The 21,610-nt window shown below is 39.3% G+C and overlaps 1 protein-coding gene across 4 annotated transcripts in view; it reads right to left on the reverse strand.

The window, feature by feature from the left end:
* The window catches only part of ryr3 (ryanodine receptor 3), a 121,347-nt gene that overhangs the window by 51,976 nt on the left and 47,761 nt on the right, over positions 1–21,610 (reverse strand). For all 4 annotated transcript variants that reach the window (XM_023280941.3, XM_023280939.3, XM_035953146.2 and 1 more), the window contains 19 exons: positions 20,076–20,268; positions 19,132–19,348; positions 17,741–17,845; positions 15,813–15,916; positions 15,204–15,287; positions 13,210–13,369; positions 12,844–12,988; positions 12,246–12,451; positions 11,694–11,868; positions 10,858–11,066; positions 9,781–9,944; positions 9,593–9,641; positions 9,314–9,474; positions 7,940–8,102; positions 5,608–5,694; positions 4,815–5,041; positions 3,585–3,797; positions 2,052–2,661; positions 1,312–1,512 (listed from right to left, as the gene is read on the reverse strand). In XM_023280941.3, the coding sequence (XP_023136709.2) occupies positions 1,312–1,512; positions 2,052–2,661; positions 3,585–3,797; positions 4,815–5,041; positions 5,608–5,694; positions 7,940–8,102; positions 9,314–9,474; positions 9,593–9,641; positions 9,781–9,944; positions 10,858–11,066; positions 11,694–11,868; positions 12,246–12,451; positions 12,844–12,988; positions 13,210–13,369; positions 15,204–15,287; positions 15,813–15,916; positions 17,741–17,845; positions 19,132–19,348; positions 20,076–20,268 (3,473 nt within the window). The remainder of the gene's footprint in view (positions 1–1,311; positions 1,513–2,051; positions 2,662–3,584; positions 3,798–4,814; positions 5,042–5,607; positions 5,695–7,939; positions 8,103–9,313; positions 9,475–9,592; positions 9,642–9,780; positions 9,945–10,857; positions 11,067–11,693; positions 11,869–12,245; positions 12,452–12,843; positions 12,989–13,209; positions 13,370–15,203; positions 15,288–15,812; positions 15,917–17,740; positions 17,846–19,131; positions 19,349–20,075; positions 20,269–21,610) is intronic.

Raw genomic sequence — 21,610 nt, forward strand, 5'->3', positions numbered from 1 at the left:
GTCTCTTACTTTCTGCTCTGGCTCTGATGATTGACTGAAAGAAAAATGAGCGTTAACTGGGACCTACCCATTAGGGACAGCTTCTGACACTTATTAAACAATGAGCTTAAAAACACTGGTAGTATGTGGTGTAAAGGACACAACATATTAGATCTGTGGATACACTTAGGTTTAGTCATAGTGAGCCACTGAGCAGTAAGATCCAACACTTTACCGAGGTTTTCAGCAAAGGCAGTTTATATATAAACTTCTGTTGTATCATAAAATAGTAAAAACCAGGAAAACGAAACAAGATGTTACACAAGTTGACAGATGAGTACATGTTTTAATTATCAACAGATAATTAACGCAACTTGTTGGATGTCTACTCATGCTGATTTTAACTTGGAAATATCAAAATATCTGATATTAATCACGGCAGCCCAAATTAATCAATGAGCACTTTGGGAGGTTTCAGGCTATATCTCTAAACCCTCACTTGACCAAATAATCTGGGCCCAATATCGGTTCCAATCCAGATTTCTGCTCTGATTGTCGGAAAGGTGAAAAGGAAATCAGTGTGAAACCCCAGTAGTGAGAGCCTGGCCCATCATAGATTCAAACAAACAATACAGACTACACAATCCAATCTTTCCCCAGTCTGCCCTGAAAGCATGGTGTAACGAAACCTGAGTTGAGGTCAATTGCTTCAACATCTGTTATTAGTGAGTAAACCATCAGGGGTATATTTTGGTATGAGGTTCAGATAGCAGAGACTGCTCTGTTTGCTGTTTTGATTTAGACTCCCAAGAAGCATCTACTGTATGCGCTGTGAATCTAGCAAGTGTGACCTTGTGTTTTTGTACTTTAATATTCTGCTGTGCCTACAGTGTTTCACAATGCATCCAGAGCTGTAAACTTCTTTTAAAGTTCAAAAGTTAAACAGTGTAACATATATTCCCCCTGTGGGATGAATAACAATATTCTCCTCTTAAATGCCAAACGTTTAGCTCTCACTGCACAACCAACTCAATTCAAATTCAATTTTGCTTCACATATGGTCAAATTTACCCTTTGGGAATTCTAGCTGAACGAAAAGTCAAGAAACAAATGAAAACTAAAAGGGATTCAGAGAACAATAAAACCCTGTCTTACAGTCTCTGCCTCTGTACCAGTCAAGGTCATTGATTTCTTTCCACCTCAAGATCCAAGTGATCCACGGTGTCAGGGTTTTGTTGCAGTATAAAACCACAAAACAATGTTGAACATAAATTACTTCTCAAACAGGATGTAAACAAATTCTTATACACGAACTCTATTTCAACATTGTACCTGCTCATGTGGCGGTGAACGGAATTCTTTAGTCTTCTTGGCAGTGACGGCAGCCGACATGTTGAGAGCCAGCATTAGCTCATTGTAGCGGAACTTCTGATTGTACTGCAGCTTGGAAACATAGCTGTCAGAGAAAGACACGATGGCTTCGATGCGGTGCTTCAGCTCACAGTCACAGAAGTAGTGCAGCAGCTCACACATCTGAAAATGGCACAAATCAATTCCAAATATGAAAAAATATTTTTCTTATACTTCTTTTATTTTTTTCTCATGGCTTTCTTATTCAGTGCTGTTTTTGGATGATGATGTTTATGTCGACTATTTGGGCTTACGTGATTTTATACAGAGAGATATTAGTAGCATATTACTACTATTTTCCACCACCTACATCATCCATGCGTTAAAAGTTGTTTGTTGTAAAATTTTTATGTTTACAGCATTGTAAAGCTTTTGTCATTGACAGGACCATTAGTATTCAGCCACTACATTGCTTTGCACTCATGCAGCCACTTCTCAGCAAGAGATGAATCATAAAAGTCAGAACTGCTGACAAATGTGGAATTAGTGTACCAAATCGGATGAAGGAAAATAAGATGGGCAAAATTAAAATTTAATTAAAACTTTGGCAGATAAATTAATGGATTTAGCTTCATGCAACTTCTTTCAATCCTCAGTCTTGATCATTGAAATTAAATGTGTGTGTGTGTGTATGTGTATTTTTTCATGATCATTTTAATTACCTGGTGTTTGACAGACTCAGGCAGTGACTTCTCCAGCAGGCCTTTGATGGGCGGTTTGCTCTCTTTGGTCTCCTCCTCTCCTGCCTCCACAGCCTTCTCCTCATTCTTGCTCACCTCCTCCTTCTCTCCAGCTACAGCCACCTCATCCCCTTTCACTTCCTCGTTCTCTTTTGCCTCCCCAAACACATTGGGGTCAATCAAGAGGAGAATCAGCCTCACCTCCTCACTGGTCAGGACACCCATGATCAACAGTGTTCCAATGAGTTTCAGAATGGGAACAAACTGGTACGCAACACTCCCACCTACTGGGTCTCGGATGTGGATCCCTCCACCTTGCACGGCCTCCGTAAGCATGCTGATAGCTTTTTCTTTCAGGATGCCCAGTGGGATCTGTGGGCTGTAGAGAAACTGGTGGCGTTTGGTGTTGATGATGCCGACAGGGGAGAAGTTGACGCGAGGTTTGAGGGAGGTGCTCAAGCTCACGCCAGGAAGAGAATGCCGCTTTGACTCGTCAGGGAACAGCTTGATGGAACGCGTCTCGTCCGTCACAGGGATAATGAACTCGTTGTTCATCATTAGGCGAGCCTCCTTTGCCGTCTCAAGATGGATGCTGGCAATAAGAGGAATTAGTTCAGTCACTGCATATGTCTGGAGACACTGGCCATTACAAACACCAGCAAATAAAGATTCAGTGCTCTAGATGTAGGTTTAAAAATAACCCTCCCTAAGTAGTATAAATGTTCAATTAGTGAGATTTCTACAGCCCCATTGCACAAAACTTCCATAATATATCCACGAGACAACAGGGTTGTTGATCAATACCCATGATTCAGAGATTACCTGACTAGTTACTGTTTTCCAACTCTTTGGGGGTTCATAATCAAACTCCTGAGACAAAGTCTTTCAATCACACACGTTCATAACCCTCACCTAAAGCAGCCTTATCAATGATAATATCAGTAGGTTACTACGTTGTCAAAGTACCAGATCACATTCATAATGTATGATGTTGGCCCAATCATGTGACATCACATTATGTCAAGTAAAGAGAGATTAAATTACACTAGATGTGAGGTGGCAATACAAACACATCGCAAAACCATTATTAAGATTTATAAAATAAATTCACACAGAGATCTTGGTTACCGCTCCATCATTTTATCAGTTAATGGTGCTGGATTTGACACTGAAATAACTCATAATTCAATCATAAACTATCATTAGATTATCTCATTAGTAAAATATTTTCTGTCGACCCTTTTGTCTTTTCTGTGGATGACAGCTGAAGTTGGTAATTCTACCACCTGTATTTCATTTTGTATCACTGACAGCAATATGTATTATTTTTCTCACTATAATTTCTACTCCTTCATATCTCAAATGCAGATAAATGAGACAATTTTCAAAACAGCAAGTCAAGTTGAAGATAAATGAGAAAAGCATTTCAAAACCACAACCTGATCAATAAAATAAAATCCTATTATCTGATTATGTTGTATTCAAACCAAGTTAACAGCAGTGCACCCAGCACACCTGATAAGGACATTGTAGAAACCCTCTCTCAGCATGCCAGAGAGGTACTGGTTGTCGATGGTGTAGAGAATCTGTGACTGGTCCAAATGGCTGCAGAGGGCATGAGCTACACGAGTGTTTCCCAGTGCACAGAGGGCGCAGTACAACTTCAGTGTGTGGTAGTGGAACTTCCTTAGGTCTTCATGCTCAGATAACTCCATGATGTCCAAACACCTATAAGAAAAACACAGAGTAGGATAGCAGAGATCTAAGAGGTCGTTTATATTGCAGTCGCACGCACTAGCTGGCAAACTACAGAGTCGTCTTGCAAATATTGAAAAAACAATGTTACCAATGTTGGTACTCATCACATATGTTGACAGTAACAATATACGCTTACATGTACCATGGACAAAGATTTTAAGAGGCCCTCTTCCACCAACTCCAAAGAAACAAACTACATTTAACATCTCTTACTATTTCAACCACACTGTTGTATAATTACCAAGGAATTTGACGGTTTTTATTTAGTAATGTGCATGGTATATACATCTGAAAGTTCTCCACTGCCATGGAGAGATGGGACGCCACATTGCAGCATATAACAGATTTTCCTGAAAATTAGGCTTGGAAAAAGTTATTTTTGTTTTATTTGAGAGATAAGTGTAACTATGGTATTTTACAGAATGTTATGGTATGGGTTGTTTGTAGGCTTTTATAGTGAGTCTTTCAGGGTCCTTCAGCTCTACGAGGGGTGATCAAAAATGTTTGAGAATGTGCATAAAAATGAAGAACTAAATTTGGCTGCCATCCCTGTGAAAGTAGTCTCCTTCTGCAGAAAAGCAACGCTTTGTATGCTATTGCAACACTGGATCCCTCGAAGTCCCGTCATGTAAACCTGTCAAGCACCATCTGTGGTAAGCACTGAATTCTTAAACCATGTCAAAATCTCAACCTTTCAACTTGAATTTCAGTTTGGGGGAAAAGGAAGAGGTCCCGAGTTACCAAAGCTAGTGAACAGGGTGGGCAGAGAGCAATGGTTGTGGTTAAAAACCTGGACGCCATAGCTCGTTATTGGAACCTGTGACTCTTCCATTGTGTGAACTGCTGTTTCTTCTCTGTGTGGTAGCTGCAGACCCAACCTTAATCACCAGTGATGATTCTCCACGTCATTTTTTTAAAACATTTTTTGACAGTCATGTGATTGTGTCTATATGTTCTTAACCTAAATGCGTGTTTCCATTATATTACCTGTTCTCTTCAGGTATATGCACGGCCATCATCTGCAGAGGTTCCAGACACTGGACCACCCAGCCATGCCTTTCACTGACCCGAGCTGTCTCCACACTGAGGAAGGTATTCGGCATTCGGCTCCACATCACAGCCACGATAGTCTGCACATCCAGTCGTGGCGGACACTGTGGCACTGGGTTCCTGTGCTCACTCTTGAATATAGCTGCTGAGAGCGGCATGGCATCCTGGGATCAGAAGGAAAAAATATATATTAAAAAGCAATCTTCAAGAATGAATAGCTATATTACCTATCACATGCTTTTGGTGTGAATATTAAATTTTCTTAAAATAATATTTTGATTCTAAAAACACTTGTGCTATAAAAGAGCTCTGAGGACCTTGAGGGATCCTTGAGCAAAAGGAGAAGTTTAACTTCATTCATATTTAATTCAGAATTTTTTATTTTCCCTATATTATCCTAAGTACTTTTCTGAATATATAAAATATCAATTTCAGTCATTGTTTACTTCTAACTGCTATTTTTTCAGGCACAGACAGCACCCATAAATGACTGCAAAAGCATTCCTAAGTGAGTCACTGAGTCAAAATTTAGGACTGTTGACTAGTGCCCGATTACCTGAAGATGACAAACATTAAAAAGGTAAAAGACCTCATGTCAAAATACTTGACATACAGTATTATAGAAATCCAATAATTACTGTGAGGAAGATGGAATCAGTAATTACTGTTAAAATAAATGAATGCATAAAACAGTGCAAAACTTCAGTGTCAGATTAGAAAAGAGACAAACCTTGATCCTGACAAATTCAAACTGGAAGAGGTTTGCGCTGGTGGGCTGTACAAACACAGCTGGGAAGAGCTTGGTATTTGGCTCCACCTGAAAATAAGCCAAAGTCAAGCTATCACACATTCCCAATGTATTCACATATACTCAGTCCCTTCAGAATAGAGGATTTAAAAGTCTACCAAGATAAAACAGCACCATAGACTGTATATATAGATGGACGCAGCTACCGTGACGTCGCCCGTTGGTTTCTGCACTGAGAAAATGAAGCCTGGATTTTGCTACTTCCTTGTTGACATCTTGGATTTTTGGAGCCAGAGACGAAAAACAGATTCTCAGAGGGCGGAGCCGGAGAGCAGTGATTGGTCAGACTGAGAGCTGAGGACTCTCTGTCCCGCCCACATTTACCAGCTTCTGCTGTTTACCGACGCTGCTGCGAACAACGTTAGCATCCCAAAGTGGAGCTAAACTCTACAGGTAAGTGTTAAAGTCATCTTTGTAACTAGTTGTACTCTTCTCCACAACTGGAGAATATCACATATAAAGCAGTGACCAACGTTACTGTAGCTGAAGTTACTGTAAGTTAACATCTCTGATATAAACATGTTCTAACATCGTGTTTTAAAATTGTTCTGTAAATATCAAGTTACGTTTCCTAACTTTGTGTTCACACTGATGCTAAATCCGGTTTGTCAGTGTCATAAACTAGTTAACTGTTAGCTGTAGCTAAGTGTCCTGCAGGTCACAGCTGATCAGTCATAATAGATCAACTGCTGTCTCGAGGTGCAGTTCGTTAATGATCAGCAGATAGATATGAATCTACGGTAATGTTCCTCCACAAAACTCTGTTGCTGATGAATGTTGATCTCTCAGTTCAGTGAATGAAGAACAGTTCAGTTCTGATTTAATATCTCTGTTCTTTGGTTCAGACTGTTTTTAACAGCTTCTGTTCATACAACAGTGTATGGTCAGATAACTGTGCGGAGCTCATGTTAATGCTAATGATACATTAGAATAAAAAGAATAAACTTTATTGTCCATCTAAGGCAGTGGTTAAAACCAACAGTTATTATATCAGAATTAATCCAAACGAGGAGAGCAGAGTCTCTGCTGCCTCCTCCATAGGACCTGTCAATCATTCCAGACCAGACTGTCAATCAAGTAGCCCCGCCCCCTGGCTCCGCAAAACTTTAACGCTCTATATAAAATTCAGCACTGATTGATTTTAAGATCGGCCACCTGATCTCTCGTTTTGACCATAACAGCTAACGAAAAAAAAACCCTGAGCCGTAGAAAAACAGTCGATCAAATTTTAGTTTTTCCCACGATGAATTGGGGTCTATGGAGCCAGAGCCTTTTGGAGCCAGCCCCTGGTGGATGGTGTGATATTGCAAGTTTTTGACACTTCGGGTAGGCTTCATTTTTGGAGCCAGGCGCTACGTACATCTTCATTATACAGTCTATGAACAGCACAGACATGGCAGAGATCTGCGCTGAACTAAACATTTTATGGAATCTAGAATGTGTGGTAATTGTTATTATCTTATTATGCAACTGTGATACTCAGCATTGTGCTCTTCTAGCAAATTTAACAAATGTCAGAAAGCTTTTAACCTTTAAGCCCATGGATTAGGAGGAGTTTCAATGTAAGTCCAATGAGTATTTGTTGGTGCATCAATGACAACCATCATGGACTAAAAGAAATACAAAGCCAGAAAAATAAACTCAGAAATCAGAGCTTTGATGTCATAATAGGAAAGGAGTTTTGGATTCTCTTGATTCCCTCAAAGGGCTTCCTTTCTAAAAACTGCCAATTCATGGAGAAATCAAGCTGTGAAAAGAGGAGAGAAAAAAAGTCTAGTCATGTAGTCGATATGAATCCCTAAAAACCTGCAATCAGCAAGGCGAGGCAAGGATCACTGAGTAATGTCTGTCCTTGCTATGAGTCTAATACTGAAATCTGATGAAAATTCAGCTGTGTAATTTCCTAACTGCCTTTCTGCAGGTCCAGTTTACTGCAGTGCAAATTTGTTAACATTACCTGAAAGGACTATAGAAGGGAAGATCTTTCTGAATTTGTGCGGGCAATACAAATATTTGATGAGTAAGTGAGTGTTGGAGGAGTAGTCAGTGTTAATTAAACAGCATTATAGTATTTTCTTTTTTCCAGGATGGATTGGAAAGCTGTATGTACAGGAGAAAAAGACTATATGAATATAATAGATTTACCACAAGGTGAAAGAATTAATTGGATGCATATAATGAAGTTTATGAGCCAGTTTGCCCCTGTACATCAGTCCTGTGTGTCTAACCATCGAGTTGTAGTTTGTTCATTTACCTGATAGGTTGTAGATAGTTCCTTGCCATTGGCAGTGAAGGAGACGAGGCCAGTGGCCAGGTCAATCAGACAGCCGATCTCCAGGTCAGAGTTGGAGCGGCTAGAGGAAGATGGGCCAACTGCGTCGACTGCACACACCATGTAGCAGTTACTCCTCTGAACACTGCAGCAAAAAAACAGCCAGAACAGAAGCTCAGCATCCATAAATACAAGTGAATCTTAACATCCACAGGACAACAAAGACAGGTGAAAAATAAAAAATTTGCGCAAAATTTTTTTTTATTAAATCAACATTCATTGATCTGTGTTGACTCGTGACTTTCACCTCATTCATATTCAGTCTGATACACACAGAAGCTCTGTTCCCTACTTACTCCCATGAATACTGAATAAGGATGAAAACCAACTGACAAAGGATAAGTCAATATGTCTTTGGTTCTTCAGCCACAAAAGACGTGTGAATCCAAGGTCAAATTATGGCTTATGGGAATACCTTTACTTTAAAATATAGACTTACCATACTGATAAACACCCAAGCATATTTTTAAAATTATTTATTAGATGATTAATTTGGAGGCAAATACATATATAGGTACTAATCATGCAGGACTGTTGGTAGTTGTTTAGCAATAGTTTACATTAAGCATCACAACAGAAAGAGGCACCGGACTATATAAATTTTTGACATCTTTCTTCGATCTGTGATATCTGATGCCGTCCTCCTTGTAATGTAAATTAAATGAAGTAATCCAAATCAGACCTGGTATAAGCATGTCAATATGTGCACTGCAGTAACTGTTGGAACTTTGAGGAGACGATTGCTAAAATGACTGCAACACTTCCATCATCAAAGAAAAAATTGTGTTACTGATTAAACCAGTTTGTAAAGCTTTGTTTGTTCATTCAAAATAATTTGGACTGTAAAAAAAGATAGTGTCAAATCATTTTTTTGTTGTTTTTTTACAGTAATTTGCTAATTGGAGCGAGTTTACCCGGGCATAAGTTGTTATTCTAGATATTTTTGCTGTTTTTGTAACACTTTTGGGTTCCTGTGCAGCTTGAACTTGATTTCTTCGCTTTCATATGTTTCAACTTCTTACATTTTCTTGCAGCACCACCCACTACCCTACTTGAATGGACCAACTTCATTTTTTCCTCTTTCTGGCCTTCAGTATACTAACAACAAGAAAAGTGTCCGGAGAAATCCAAAAGTAATGAAGGGGAATGGAGACAGTATTGTAAGAAAAAAATTTGAGTATCATCTCAAAATGCTTTTGTGAAAACAGACACTCTTCAGTGTCCTCTCAGGCTCTACATATAATAGGATTCCCATTTTTCATGTAACACCAGATATTATAAAAGCAGGGAACTTGCCTCTCATGGACCCGGCCCCTTTCATCTCCCAGGGTGACAGTGACTGTTCGCATTTTGCTGAGGCTGATGTTCTTGCTATAGTAATGATAGTCAGGTGTGACCCAGCCAATCCACACTGAGGAGGGGTCCTGTCCAGCAAACACTCTCACTGAGTGGTAATACTGCCAATGTTAAAAAAGCAACAAAGAGCAAAAAGGTTACTCTGAGAGAACAGAGGAGTAAATCAGAGCAACATTTCTCATACACCATGTGTGTATTTGAGGATTTAGGTTGAGTTACAGTTGTAATGCTTCCATAGTCAATACTTCCATCTTCTTTTGGAGGATGGCTGTAGAAACAAAAATAGGACTGAAGTTAGAAATAACATCGATTAATGTATTTCAGACAGAGAAACTGAGGCAATGTGAGCAAAATGATCAGTTTGAAGCCATTGTTCAAGAAATCAAATGCTTCACTGAATGTCTAACCTGAGTTTCAGTGATTCATCCAGTAACTTGTCTGAAGAGTAGAACTCCACAGGCATGCTGAGTCGACAGTAAACCATGTCACTGTTGCTGTTCTGGGTGCCATATGTCTTGTGGGTGACCTTAAGACATGGAGGGCTGTCTACTGTTCCGTCGATCCTCGTCACCTGAGAAGTTAAGAGTTAGGAAGAGGGAATCCAAGCCCAAATGCAAGGATTAGTAATAATAATAATGTGTCCTACAAACATATTACTAGTTTTAATCCTTTTCTTTGAGCTTGGATTTCAGCTACCCTTATCATAATGAATAGGTCTGTATATACAGAAAATTATAAAACTCCAGATGGTAACACATAGCCATATATTCAATGACACAGTCTCTGTGACCAAGAACATAAAATGGCAATAGTAACAAGAAAAGCACTCAGAGGTGTAGCACTGCCCTCCCTGGCTCATAATAGGGAATTCTAATAAAGAATGTCTGCTTAGCTTTCAGAGAGGGCTGGTAATGGTCACACACATGCACTAAATATTAAAATATTTGGCTGCAAGACTAAAATATGCATCAATCTCATATAATGTTGACACCCCTTCTGTGGAGTTAAACAATGAGAATAAATGCAGACAAAAAAAAAAAAAAAAGCACTCAGAGAGCGCAGTACTCCGCCAAGGCTGCTCAGTCTTTGCACCATTCCCGATGGATGAAATCTTTAATGAAAAATGACCTTGCGTTAAGCACAGGTGTGTGCTATGCACATATATGCTATGTATGGATACCGAATCGTGGTCCCTCAATATGTAGCGGGCAGCAAGAATTCATGGGACTCACTTGTCATAGTACAGTGACGCTGTGTCGCTATCTCGCAATGGGAAACCATTAAGAAATCTCTGGATCTCTGAAAATTTCATCCAAATCCGTTATTCTGTTTTTGAGACGTGCACAGAAAGACGAATTCACAGAAGGACAAACATACGCCGATCGTCACATAACTCTGCTGCGTTCCTTGGCGGAGTCATGATATGAATACCACTACTACTACCAATAATAATAACATTAATGCTAATGAAAACATTTCTCTACCTCAATATGCATGTGTTCCAGGGGTACATTGAAAAAGGTGGGCAGGCGCTTGCTGAACCACATTGTGATCTCTCTTTTCATGTTGACAGCAAAGGGCTCAAAACCTTCCTGGAGACCACACATGGTGTAGTACTTAAACGTACTGGCATCCTTGCCCAGGTTCATACGACCGATCTGAGACATGCCGAGACTGCACACAGGGATGAAGCCTGAAGGAGGATAAGGTTGATTAGTGGGTTTAAGAGCTAACAGAAATGCCGAGAAATTACTATTTATCTGTGCTTAATTCACATACAATTAGAAAATATTTGTGTTTTCTAAAATATGACTTCTGACTTTTAGAGGTTTCCTTCTGAAAAAACTTAAAATACATTTCTTTGCACATTTAATTAAAACAAAAAAAGTGACATGTCTAAAGGAATGTTTTATATTATTTAAAATGATTAAACTCTTAATCTAAGAGAGCTAGCTTCCTAAATACGCATCTTTATTAGCAGTGGAACAACTCATATCAGTGTCATATATTTATGCAGTCTGCAAACTGTCTATGCAGCAGAATCCATCATACATCAACTCTAATGAATTTTAATAGATGAACTTTGTTCCTATGTGACTGTCTACCCTGTCTGGTCCTAAAAGATGGTTCATTTACAGAGCAATGGGCCAATGACACATTGCATTAATTTGCAACACTGTTAGCATTTTGTAGTGCTTTTTTTTTTGTTTTGCCTCATGCAAACAAACACAGTCTTACCCCTGGAGACACTGTGGAGGGAACACACACAGAATACATGAATGAATTAGCACTTAAGTTGACTGGAGTGTGTAGCCCTCACCATCCTCTGTCTCAAAGTCAGTGAAGCAAAGCTCAGAACCCTTGTTGGTAATGAGGAGCTCTCCATTAAGGGTGAAAATCATGGATTTGTCCTCCATGTTGATCATGCAACCAACCACGTCGCCCTTTTTCCAGGGATGTCCAAAATAGCGGCTGCCTGCATGCATACGTCGACCCTTAAGAAAAAAAAATCAAATGTCTTTTTTAAATACACTGAAGCTCATTTTTTATGTTATGTTACTATTTACCTTTTTATGGCCCTTGCCAATTGATCTTCACAAAAATCTTAATGTATACAAGCATATATTAGTTTTATTTTGGGATTTCTATAACTTTTTGAAACTATATAGAATAGAATAGAATAGAATAGAATAGAATAGAATATTCTTTATTGTCATTATACAATGTATAACGAGATTGCAGAGCTTCTCCTTTACAGTGCAAGGAAATCTTAAAGTAGTGCAAAAATATCTTTGTTATTCCAAAAATCTAAATATTTCTAAATTGCTGTCAGTCTGTGACGTGGTTAAAAGAAAGGGCACATGTGGTTTACCCTATATCCATCAAAGACGAAGGCCTGGTCATCCCCTCCCAGTTCCACATCAGGCCTGCAGCCCGGTCTGGCCCAACCAACCCTCATATCTCCTCCAGTCAAAGCCTCAAACTCAAAGTACCACTTCCCCGTTTTCACCGCATACGTCTGCTCCACACGGAACAAGCGGATGGTCTCGATGCTCTGATCATCTAACACGTGCACAACTTTGACAAAGGAGAGAAAAACAGCTTTAACATGATGGATACACGTGCTGATATTTGCAGCAATGTTGTTTGGTTGTACAATGACAGACCCAATAAGCAAAACTGAAGAGAAAGTTAATAGTATTTTCTTTTTCCTGGTTACACAGTGAAAAGAACGCAGTCACTAAAGTGTAGTAGATAGTATAGTGCTATATAAATACACCAAATATATAAGTTGACCATGGCCAAAGTAAGCATATATCTGAACATTCACAACATGTTAACTGGAAGCTGTGCTTGCAGATAACAATGAGTGTTAATCAGATCACATTAGCTGTATACTAGTTCACTTACAATCCACAGTTCATGCCACAGAAAATTACATATTACATATGTCAGCAACAGAGGCTCACCCTCTTGGTCTGGGGGGTCAATGTCATATCCATATCCAACCATAGTCCTGATGGCCTCTCTCAGACTGTCTCTGTTAGATTTCTTAGTGCGTTCATCCAGTAAAGCATATGGCACCAGGCGAGGATTACGCCTGCTCTTCAAATCCTGCCACAAAAAAAACAAAAAAATAAACCAATAAAAAAGTAAACACACTATCAGACTGAATTCATTTTGCTAGGTGCACATAAAAAGAAAGTAAATGAGTAAAATACTCAGTTTTGTAGCATTGCAGGTGTTAATGTAATAAAATATTTTATTACTCACTACTAGCCATTTTCAAATCTAGGGTCAATTCCTTTCTCTGTGGGAAAACAAAATACTTTTACCTGCTGGATGCCATAGGTCCATCCTTGTTTAATTCTGTCTTTGGCCCACACGTTATGTGCATTTTCGGCCAGTTTATCAACTAGAACCTCCTGACCTGCCGTCAGTTTCACGTCAGAGAGTTCCAGTGGCGCAGGCTTATATCCATTAGACATCATGTAGCTGCAGACAATAAAACATAGCAAGACCAAAGGGTAAAGATGAAATCACAGCATCTTGACATCTATATGGCTTGGACAAGAATATATGTGGTGGCACTGTTTATTTGCATTAAAAAAAATGTAAATTTAGGGTAACTAAAAAATGCATTATTTCTAGAATAATTACACCTATCAGGCATAACATTACGACCACTGACAGATGAAGTGAATAACTCTGATTATCTCTTCATCGTGGCACCTGTTAGTTGGTTGGATATAGTAGGCAGCAAGTGAACATTTTGTCCTCAGAGCTGATGTGTTATCAGGAAAAATAGGCAAGCACAAGGGTTTGAGTAAGTTTGACAAGGGCCAAATTGTGATGGCTAGACGACTTGTTCAGAGCATCTCCAAAACTGCAGATCTTGTGGGGTGTTCCTGGTCTGCAGTGGTCAGTATCTATCAAAAGTGGTCCAAGGAAGGAACAGTGGTGAACCAGCGGCAGGATCATGGGCGGCCAAGGCTCACTGATGGACTCTGTCTGCATAAAAGTAGTCTTGGAACACACTGTGGCACCACACCCTCCAGAGCATTATTTGAACAGTATTGTACTGCAGAAAATAGTGTGGTGCTATAAAAATGGCAAAAAAAAAAGGCAATTAACAATAGAAGAGAGACAGACCATCATAACACTTAAAAAATGTAAGCCTTTCTTACAAAAACAAAGAAATTGCAAAGAAAGTCAAGGTGTCAAGTGAGTGCAATTTTATTCCCCATCACAAGTGTGAAGAGTAGACTTGGAGTTGCAGGTTTGACATGTTGCGTGGCAGCAAGAAAGTCATTGCTAAGACGTCAGAATAAGAAAAAGAGGCTTGCCTAAGCCATGAAACACCTCCAATGGACCGCTGAAGACTGAAAGAAGATATTATGGACTGATGCATCAAAATTTGAAATCTCTGGTTCATCACACAGGATTTTTGTACGCCATCAAGTAGACAAAAGGATGGTTCATCAGTGTGTGACATCAACTGTCAAACATGGAAGAGGAAGCGTTATGGTCTGGGGCTGTTTTGCTGGATCCAGGGTTGGTGATTTGTACAAAGTGAGAGGAACCCTGAACCAAAATGGCGACCACAGCCTCCTGCAGCGCCATGAGGCGCCCTCTGCTATGTTCCTAGATGGTCAGGGATTCATCCTACAGCAAGATAATGACCCAAAACATAAGTCCAAGCTATGCCAGAACTATCTTACAAAAAAAGAACAAGATGGTTAGCTTGAAATCATGGAGTGGCAGCACAGTCTCCAGACTTAAACCTCATGGAGTTGTATGGGATGAACTGGACAGAAGAGTGAAAGCAAAGCAACCTACAAGTGTCACATTTATGGGAACTTCTGCAACAGAGTTGGGAAGAACTTTCTGAAGAATATTTAATTTCCATTGTGGAAGGAATGCCACAAGTGTGTTCAGCTGTTATATCTGCCAAAGGTAGCTACTTTGATGAGCAAAAAGTTCAGAATATATTTTGGTTTCTAAATTGATGTTTTGTTGTTTTTGTTTTTTTTTTTACTTCATTTGTTTATTTGTTCTATGCGTTCATCATCAACAATGAGACATTAACATGCATAATTTCCAAGAAAAAAATGGAAAAATTGGGGTGTCCTAAAACTTTTGACCGGTAGTGTAGCTCCTTGCTTGTGTTGTGTCTACTCTCAGATGTACATTTCTTTGGATAAAAGCATCTGCTAAATGAAATTGTACAGTTGTAGAATTGTAGGTGGTCATAATGTTATGCCTGATCGGTGTAAATTCTACAAGTAGGAAATGCATGTTGACTTAAATTTATAGCAAGATGTCATACTCTTTGGGTAGTTTGACTTTCTTGAGATCATCTTCCGCATGAACATTAACCTGGGCAACATGGCAGCCCAGTGACAACAGGGTTCTGAGAATGAAAGACAGAAGTGAGACAAGAAGACAAATGAAGGCTATGACCAATAATAAACCCCTATTACACTTTGCTAAATAAAATTATCACAGTTTTACACCAGAGGAATAAACTGAGAGACTTCGACATTTTTAACACAGCTCATTAGACAATGATGAATCTCAATCAATACAGTAACACAGTCAACAGCACTCAGCTTTGGCTGTGAGGATACACGATATTTGGGGCCCCACAGTATGTAATCACAAACTGCACAACCGAATTAAACTCACTGTAAAAGGAGGTCGCTTTATTGAGCCAAGCCAAATGTTTTTACAGTGAGATGACTCAGTAGTTGGCTCAAATAAGCTTTGGACCCAATATTTCCTTAAAATCAATACCAGAAATCACTCAGGAGATGCAAGTCATTACAAGCACTGCTTTAATCTTAGCCGTAATCTGCTCTTGCTCAGCATTCAGCAGGGAGCAGTAGCAATTCCACGAAAAGGTAACTGGATTATTTAGAGAATTGCCCAGCCTTACTTAAGTGTTTCACTAGACATCTGCAGGTTGTAGTTCCTTTCAGTTTCAGGCAGCTTTGCAAAATCCACAAGGCAAGGGTGCTGCCTCTTATTGTCATCACGAACCTGAAGAGAAAACAGTCAGGCATCATTACTATATGTTTCATCTCCCAACACTTACTTTCTTTTGGTCTATCAGCATCTTTAACTATTGCAGACTTAAAGGCAAAACAAACACAACGTTTGATATCATTAAGGATGGTTTAGTATCCAGTAAAAATAAAAACTGCACTGCAGTCAAAATTAGCCACAGTGAACAATCACTGATGGATTTTTGTTTTCCTCTTTAACTAATTTAAGGCTCCGGTGTTGATTTTTTTTGATGAAGCAGAAAAAAGCCTGAATCAGCTCAGAGAACACAGTCACAGTGGCAAGAGGCTCAGCTGTCTGCAAGAGAGTTTATGGAGAGAAATTTACTGCTGCACCCAGACTCTCAATAAGACATTGCTAGTGACTCTTTCTGATAAGGCACTATCTACTGCTGACAACAGCTGAATAGAACTGAGACACACGCAGTATAAGCAATGCACAGCAAGACCAAGCACTCAAACACAATACAATGAAATTGCATCCAACTTTAGCAGCATCCTGCCAACCAAATAACTGCTGCTTACTCAAAGAGGCTTCTGTGCAATGTCAAACTGAGCTCATGGAGCTTGTTACAGCAAAATTAAACACCAAGCAGCTGTAAAGACCTAAATGTTGTCCTTAATAAACTATAAGACCTGGGCTAACCCCCAGAGTGGAGCTTTCTCCCAGTCTTAATTAATGTGGATGTCATACTCCTGGAAGGTGAGACACTCATTAAGATTGTTAAATGGCCGCTGTGGAAACAGCCTCTGTGGGAAATGATTCTATGATAACCACTACAGTACAAAAGAGGCAGCGTGTGTGATCAGACTTCTAACGGGCTGCTCTGCAGTGAACAGGACAAGTGAGTGACAGTAAAATGATGGAAGAAAGATAGAAACAGTGCAGAAAGGAATGATTAATATGTCTTTAGATATAACAGACCTTAGCTTTAGTAACCCCTAAACTATATGTCTGAGCACCTTGAATGAAAAGTAAGAGGTTTCCCATCTGATATCCAAGTTTAACATAGAAATATAGAATCAGTTGCATTTTAATAAATGATATAAATACTGTCAAAGGATATTTTTGTTGTTTGGTAGGATTTTTTTCTAGGATTTTTTTTTATATTGCTTTTGTTAGCAGGAAAACAAGAAAGCTTAAAAAAATCACAAAAATCTCTGCATAACTGTATTGTAATTTCACTGCAAAAAACAAAAACAACAGAACATAACCTGATGCATAATCATCAGCTCACTCACATTATCCTTTGCCTCTCCATTCTCTAGATAAAGCTTTTTGTGAGCTGTGCTTGCTGAGAGGAGATAGAGGACTGAAAACTATACCAAATAGTGATTTTTTTTACAGGAGGGAGCAAACGCAATGATTTGAGGATGTGCGGGGGCATACTACCCACAAGGTCAACCCCTCTTAAACCCAATCAATCTCTTTGAAAAAAATTACATTTTCTAGGTTAACGATACTTTCTTTCTGTGCTTCTGTTCTTCCTTTCACACATCTTTCCTTTTTAAATTTCTTCTCTTCTTTACCTGACCTAAAGATAGATCTCATTTTATTCTTCAAAATTATATCTTTCACCTGCTTCTTTGAAACAGATGATTTTTCTATAGTCATGTGCATTAACAGGTCAGGATGTCAGCAGTCATAACATGGAGTTAAAAGGAGGAAAGTCTTTGTGTTAATAAACTACTAACAATCATTTTAATGTTAGAGTTGACTGTCATTACTATCCGTTTCCAAGGATGTGTTTTTGTGTGAATTTTGTCACCGTCTGAGTGTGATGATTTCTAGCACCTTTACCTTGCCATAGGTCCAACCCAGTTCAATCTTGTTCATCCCCCACAGTTCATGAATGTTTTCTGCCAACTTGTCCCGGATGTTGTCTAGGTGAGGGGGAAGAACAATCTGCACATTGAGAAGGGAAACAGATGGTTCAGTTGGATTCAAGAAAGGTGCTGAAAAAATGGGCTGACAAATGAAAAAAAAGTCCCTTCTGTCTACACAATTGTTAGATTCATAGGGATTGTAGGAAGCTTCACATCATTTTGTTACATTATGCTAGCAAGTCAGCGCCTACTTTGCATTTGTGCTTCAGGGCCATTTCTGCATCACTGAATATCATATAACAGGTGCTCAGCTCAAAGTGAACCGATTTCTTGTGGGAAGATTACTGAAACCTCCTGACGGTTTAAAAAAGTTTTATTTTAATTTCAAATAATACTTAAAGGAGGAGCAGACCGCCAATACTGTAGAAATCTTGCATTTAGTCAATTCAAGAAGTGAGTTCTCTTTAACACCGTGATACAAAGTTTCGTTGCAGAAATGCAATGACAATAAATATCCTCGAATCCTTGAATACTTTAACTCTTAAAAAAGCTCTGGAGTTTAACTGATAATCACAAAAGTCATTACCATCACAAAAACTTGACTACAATATTTCCACTACACTGTATTTTGGCTACGGGCTGCACAGTGGGCTTGGTGGTTAGCACCGTTGCCTTGCAGCTAAAAGATCCCCGGTTCGCATCCCGGCCTGGGGCTGGGATCTTCCTGTATGGAGTTGGCATGTTGTCCTTGTGCAAGCATGGGTTTTCTCCAGATACTCCGACTTCCTCCCACAGTCCACAAACATGCTGAGGTTAATTGGTAAATCTTAATTGTCCATAGGTGTGAATGTGAGAGTGATTGTCTGTCACTAAGTGTGGCCCTGATGCTCTGTTTTTATAGCTCTACCTCCGTTGTTTTTTCTAGCCAATATTCTTTATTTTGGTTGCAATTTATTTTTGGTTGATGTTTTTTACACTCAAGTTTTGTTTGATTGTTTCTATTCCCAATATAAGTGTGATTGTTTGTCTCTGTGTATTCCTGTGATAGACTGGTGACCTGTCCAAGGTGTCCCCTGCCTTCATGCTGAGTCAGCTGTGATATACTCTAGCCCCCCCCCGCGGCCCTAATGAGGAATAAGCGGTGTATAGATAATGGATGGATGTATTTTGGATATATGCAACAATTATTAATGTTGTATAGCAGACCTTTTTAGAGCAGGAGCAAAGAACCATTTCCATTTCTCTGTACAATTTATTTAGATTTTTTGGATTATTGTACACTCAACACATTTATTCAGACCTCCGCTTGCTCTGCTTTTATCTACATTGTTTTTTACCGGCTATATCCTGAATTTGATACCTCACCTGACTGGTGTCAACAGGAGTGGGGATGAAGGAGGCCTGAGAGAGGAACTGGGTAGTTCCCAGCAGATCACGGACCCCCTCATGGTCCCTCTTGTACTCCTTCACAGGCTCTACATGCATTTTCTCCTTGGGCAACAGTGCTTCATAACATGGAGAGTAACCAGCGGGTGGCAAGAATTTGAAATCTCCATGGCGTCCACCCAACAGGAAACGAACCCTGAGATGAGAAGTTACATAACAATGGATGACGGTACATAACTAACTGGGTATTTTAAGAACAGCTATTTACTTACTTTGAAACTAGCAACTGTATTCTACCCAAATACAATTTCAGCAGACAGCTTTCTTCACTGTCATTACATAACACCATGGACTGCAGTGGAGAGTAAATCCATTAAAAAAAATGGGATTTTTTATCTTCTTCCACTGACATAAAATTGTCTGCAACCTCATCTATTTCTACTTTCTAATACAAATATAAATAACGTTGTAAGGTATAGTTTTCATGGAATGATGTCAGTTGTCTTTCTAAAACATTGATTTGATTGATTTACTTTTTCGTTTCATGACAGTGTATCTGCTTAATTAGTTTTTTTTTTTTTTTAATGTATTTGGGTAGTAGGGCTATCCTGTCAGTAAGCTTTTATTTATGCTACATCATTGCTTTTTATGTAAACCTACAAAGACAGGAAAGCTGTAATCAACTATATCAGAAACTCTGGGACTGCAGTCCATATATTGACAAAAAGGCTCCCCCAGACTAAAACCCAATGCCACATTAGGGTCTGAGGGTTCTATTTTTCATCTTACTTATATAACACACACACGTGCTAATTCGGAAGCAGTGATCAGTTTCAACCCGGAATATATCGTAAACATACAAAAAATGAGTGCATGGTCACCTAAGAGGTAACAACTGTGTTTTATTTTCACAAGATCCTTACTTGACACCTGCAGAGAAGCTGACAACGGGGAAGAAGAATCCGTCAGTGTTGAAGTCCTCGAACATGCCCTGGACAGGCTGCCCATTGATCCTGAAGGACATGCTGGGAGCACCCAAATCCAGACAGCAGCTGACCACATCATCTGAGTTCAGCAGGTGCTGGTTAATGGAGGCCACAGCCCTCGGGATTCGGCCTAGACAACCCCAGGCAGAGACAGAGACAGAGGATAGATGGCTGTTACAGCTGCAATGTCACTGGGAATGTAGGGCAGGATGATGGGCGAGAAGAAGAGAGGGGAGCAGAGAGGTGTAGAGATGGGAGATAAGTGCTTTAAAAGGAATGACATGTAATGAATGAGAGGAGGTGATGGGTCTTTTAGAAGATTTAGAAGGGAAGAGAGGTGAAATAGTTGTTATGCTTTTAGTGTGAGAGCAGAGAAGAGAGTCACTGAAGAACTTACAGCCCAAAGTCAACAAGCCAACAGCTGGCTCTATGAATCCAAACTACTAACTAGTTCTTTCCGCGTTTATGGGCACAGACCATATCTGGAGTCAGCTGGCACTTCAGTTATAACATTCACAGTGTGTCTGAGTGCAATTTGAAGATGTAAGGTAGGCATATTTAAGTCAACACAGAGAATTTTAGGATTTGCAGGCGATGTAAAGGAGTGGAATGACTCAAAAAGGTCTGTCAAGTAGAGGTTAGATGGTGGAATTTTGTATCAGTGTCAATGCTGTTTGTCCTTCACAATGTTGAAAAAGAAAAGGTAACCTAGAGAGCGGACAGCAGGCTCCTGCATAATTCACAGTAATTTCTGTCAATGCAAAATCCTTCCATAATACCTTTTCTATTTGTATAATAAACAACAACTGACTTTGAAATATTTCAAGGCAATACTGCAAATTAATACAGAGTGATTTCGGAAGTGTATACTTTATAAAATAGATTCAGGTCTTTACTCATAAATTACGTGTTGATTTGCCACATCTGAGACTTCAACAAGGGTCATACACCAAACTAAGAAGGCCCTACCCATTACAAACCAATGTGAAACACAAGGAAATACATTAGTACTACAAATTCTCATGTAAGATAACCAACAGTCTTCCAAATTTAGCAGAAAATAAAGTTTTCATATGGACTTCGTCACACAGAATTGGAAGTCATTTGACACTGTACAATGCCACATTATAACTTCACTGGTCTACCACATATACTACTGCACTTTTCCTCTTACATACACATTCTACTGATGCTGCTACTGTAACTTATGCACACTAACTTGTTACAACCCCATCTTTTTGTATATAGTTATTGAAAATTTCATCTTTTGCATATAATGTTTCTCTGCAATTTTTGTACTGTGTCTTTAATATATTCTTACTGCCCTTATACCCCTGTCTTTTGAACTGCTGTAATGGTGAACTTTCTCCAGTGTGGGAAGTTTATCTTATCTTATCTTAATCAAAGTCTGGAGAGGGACTTCAGAGTTTCCTTGTTGCTGTAAGGCCAACTCAGACCTTGCATACTCCATC

Source organism: Amphiprion ocellaris, chromosome 12 (assembly GCF_022539595.1).
Source record: "Amphiprion ocellaris isolate individual 3 ecotype Okinawa chromosome 12, ASM2253959v1, whole genome shotgun sequence".
Classification (NCBI taxonomy): Eukaryota; Metazoa; Chordata; class Actinopteri; family Pomacentridae; genus Amphiprion; species Amphiprion ocellaris.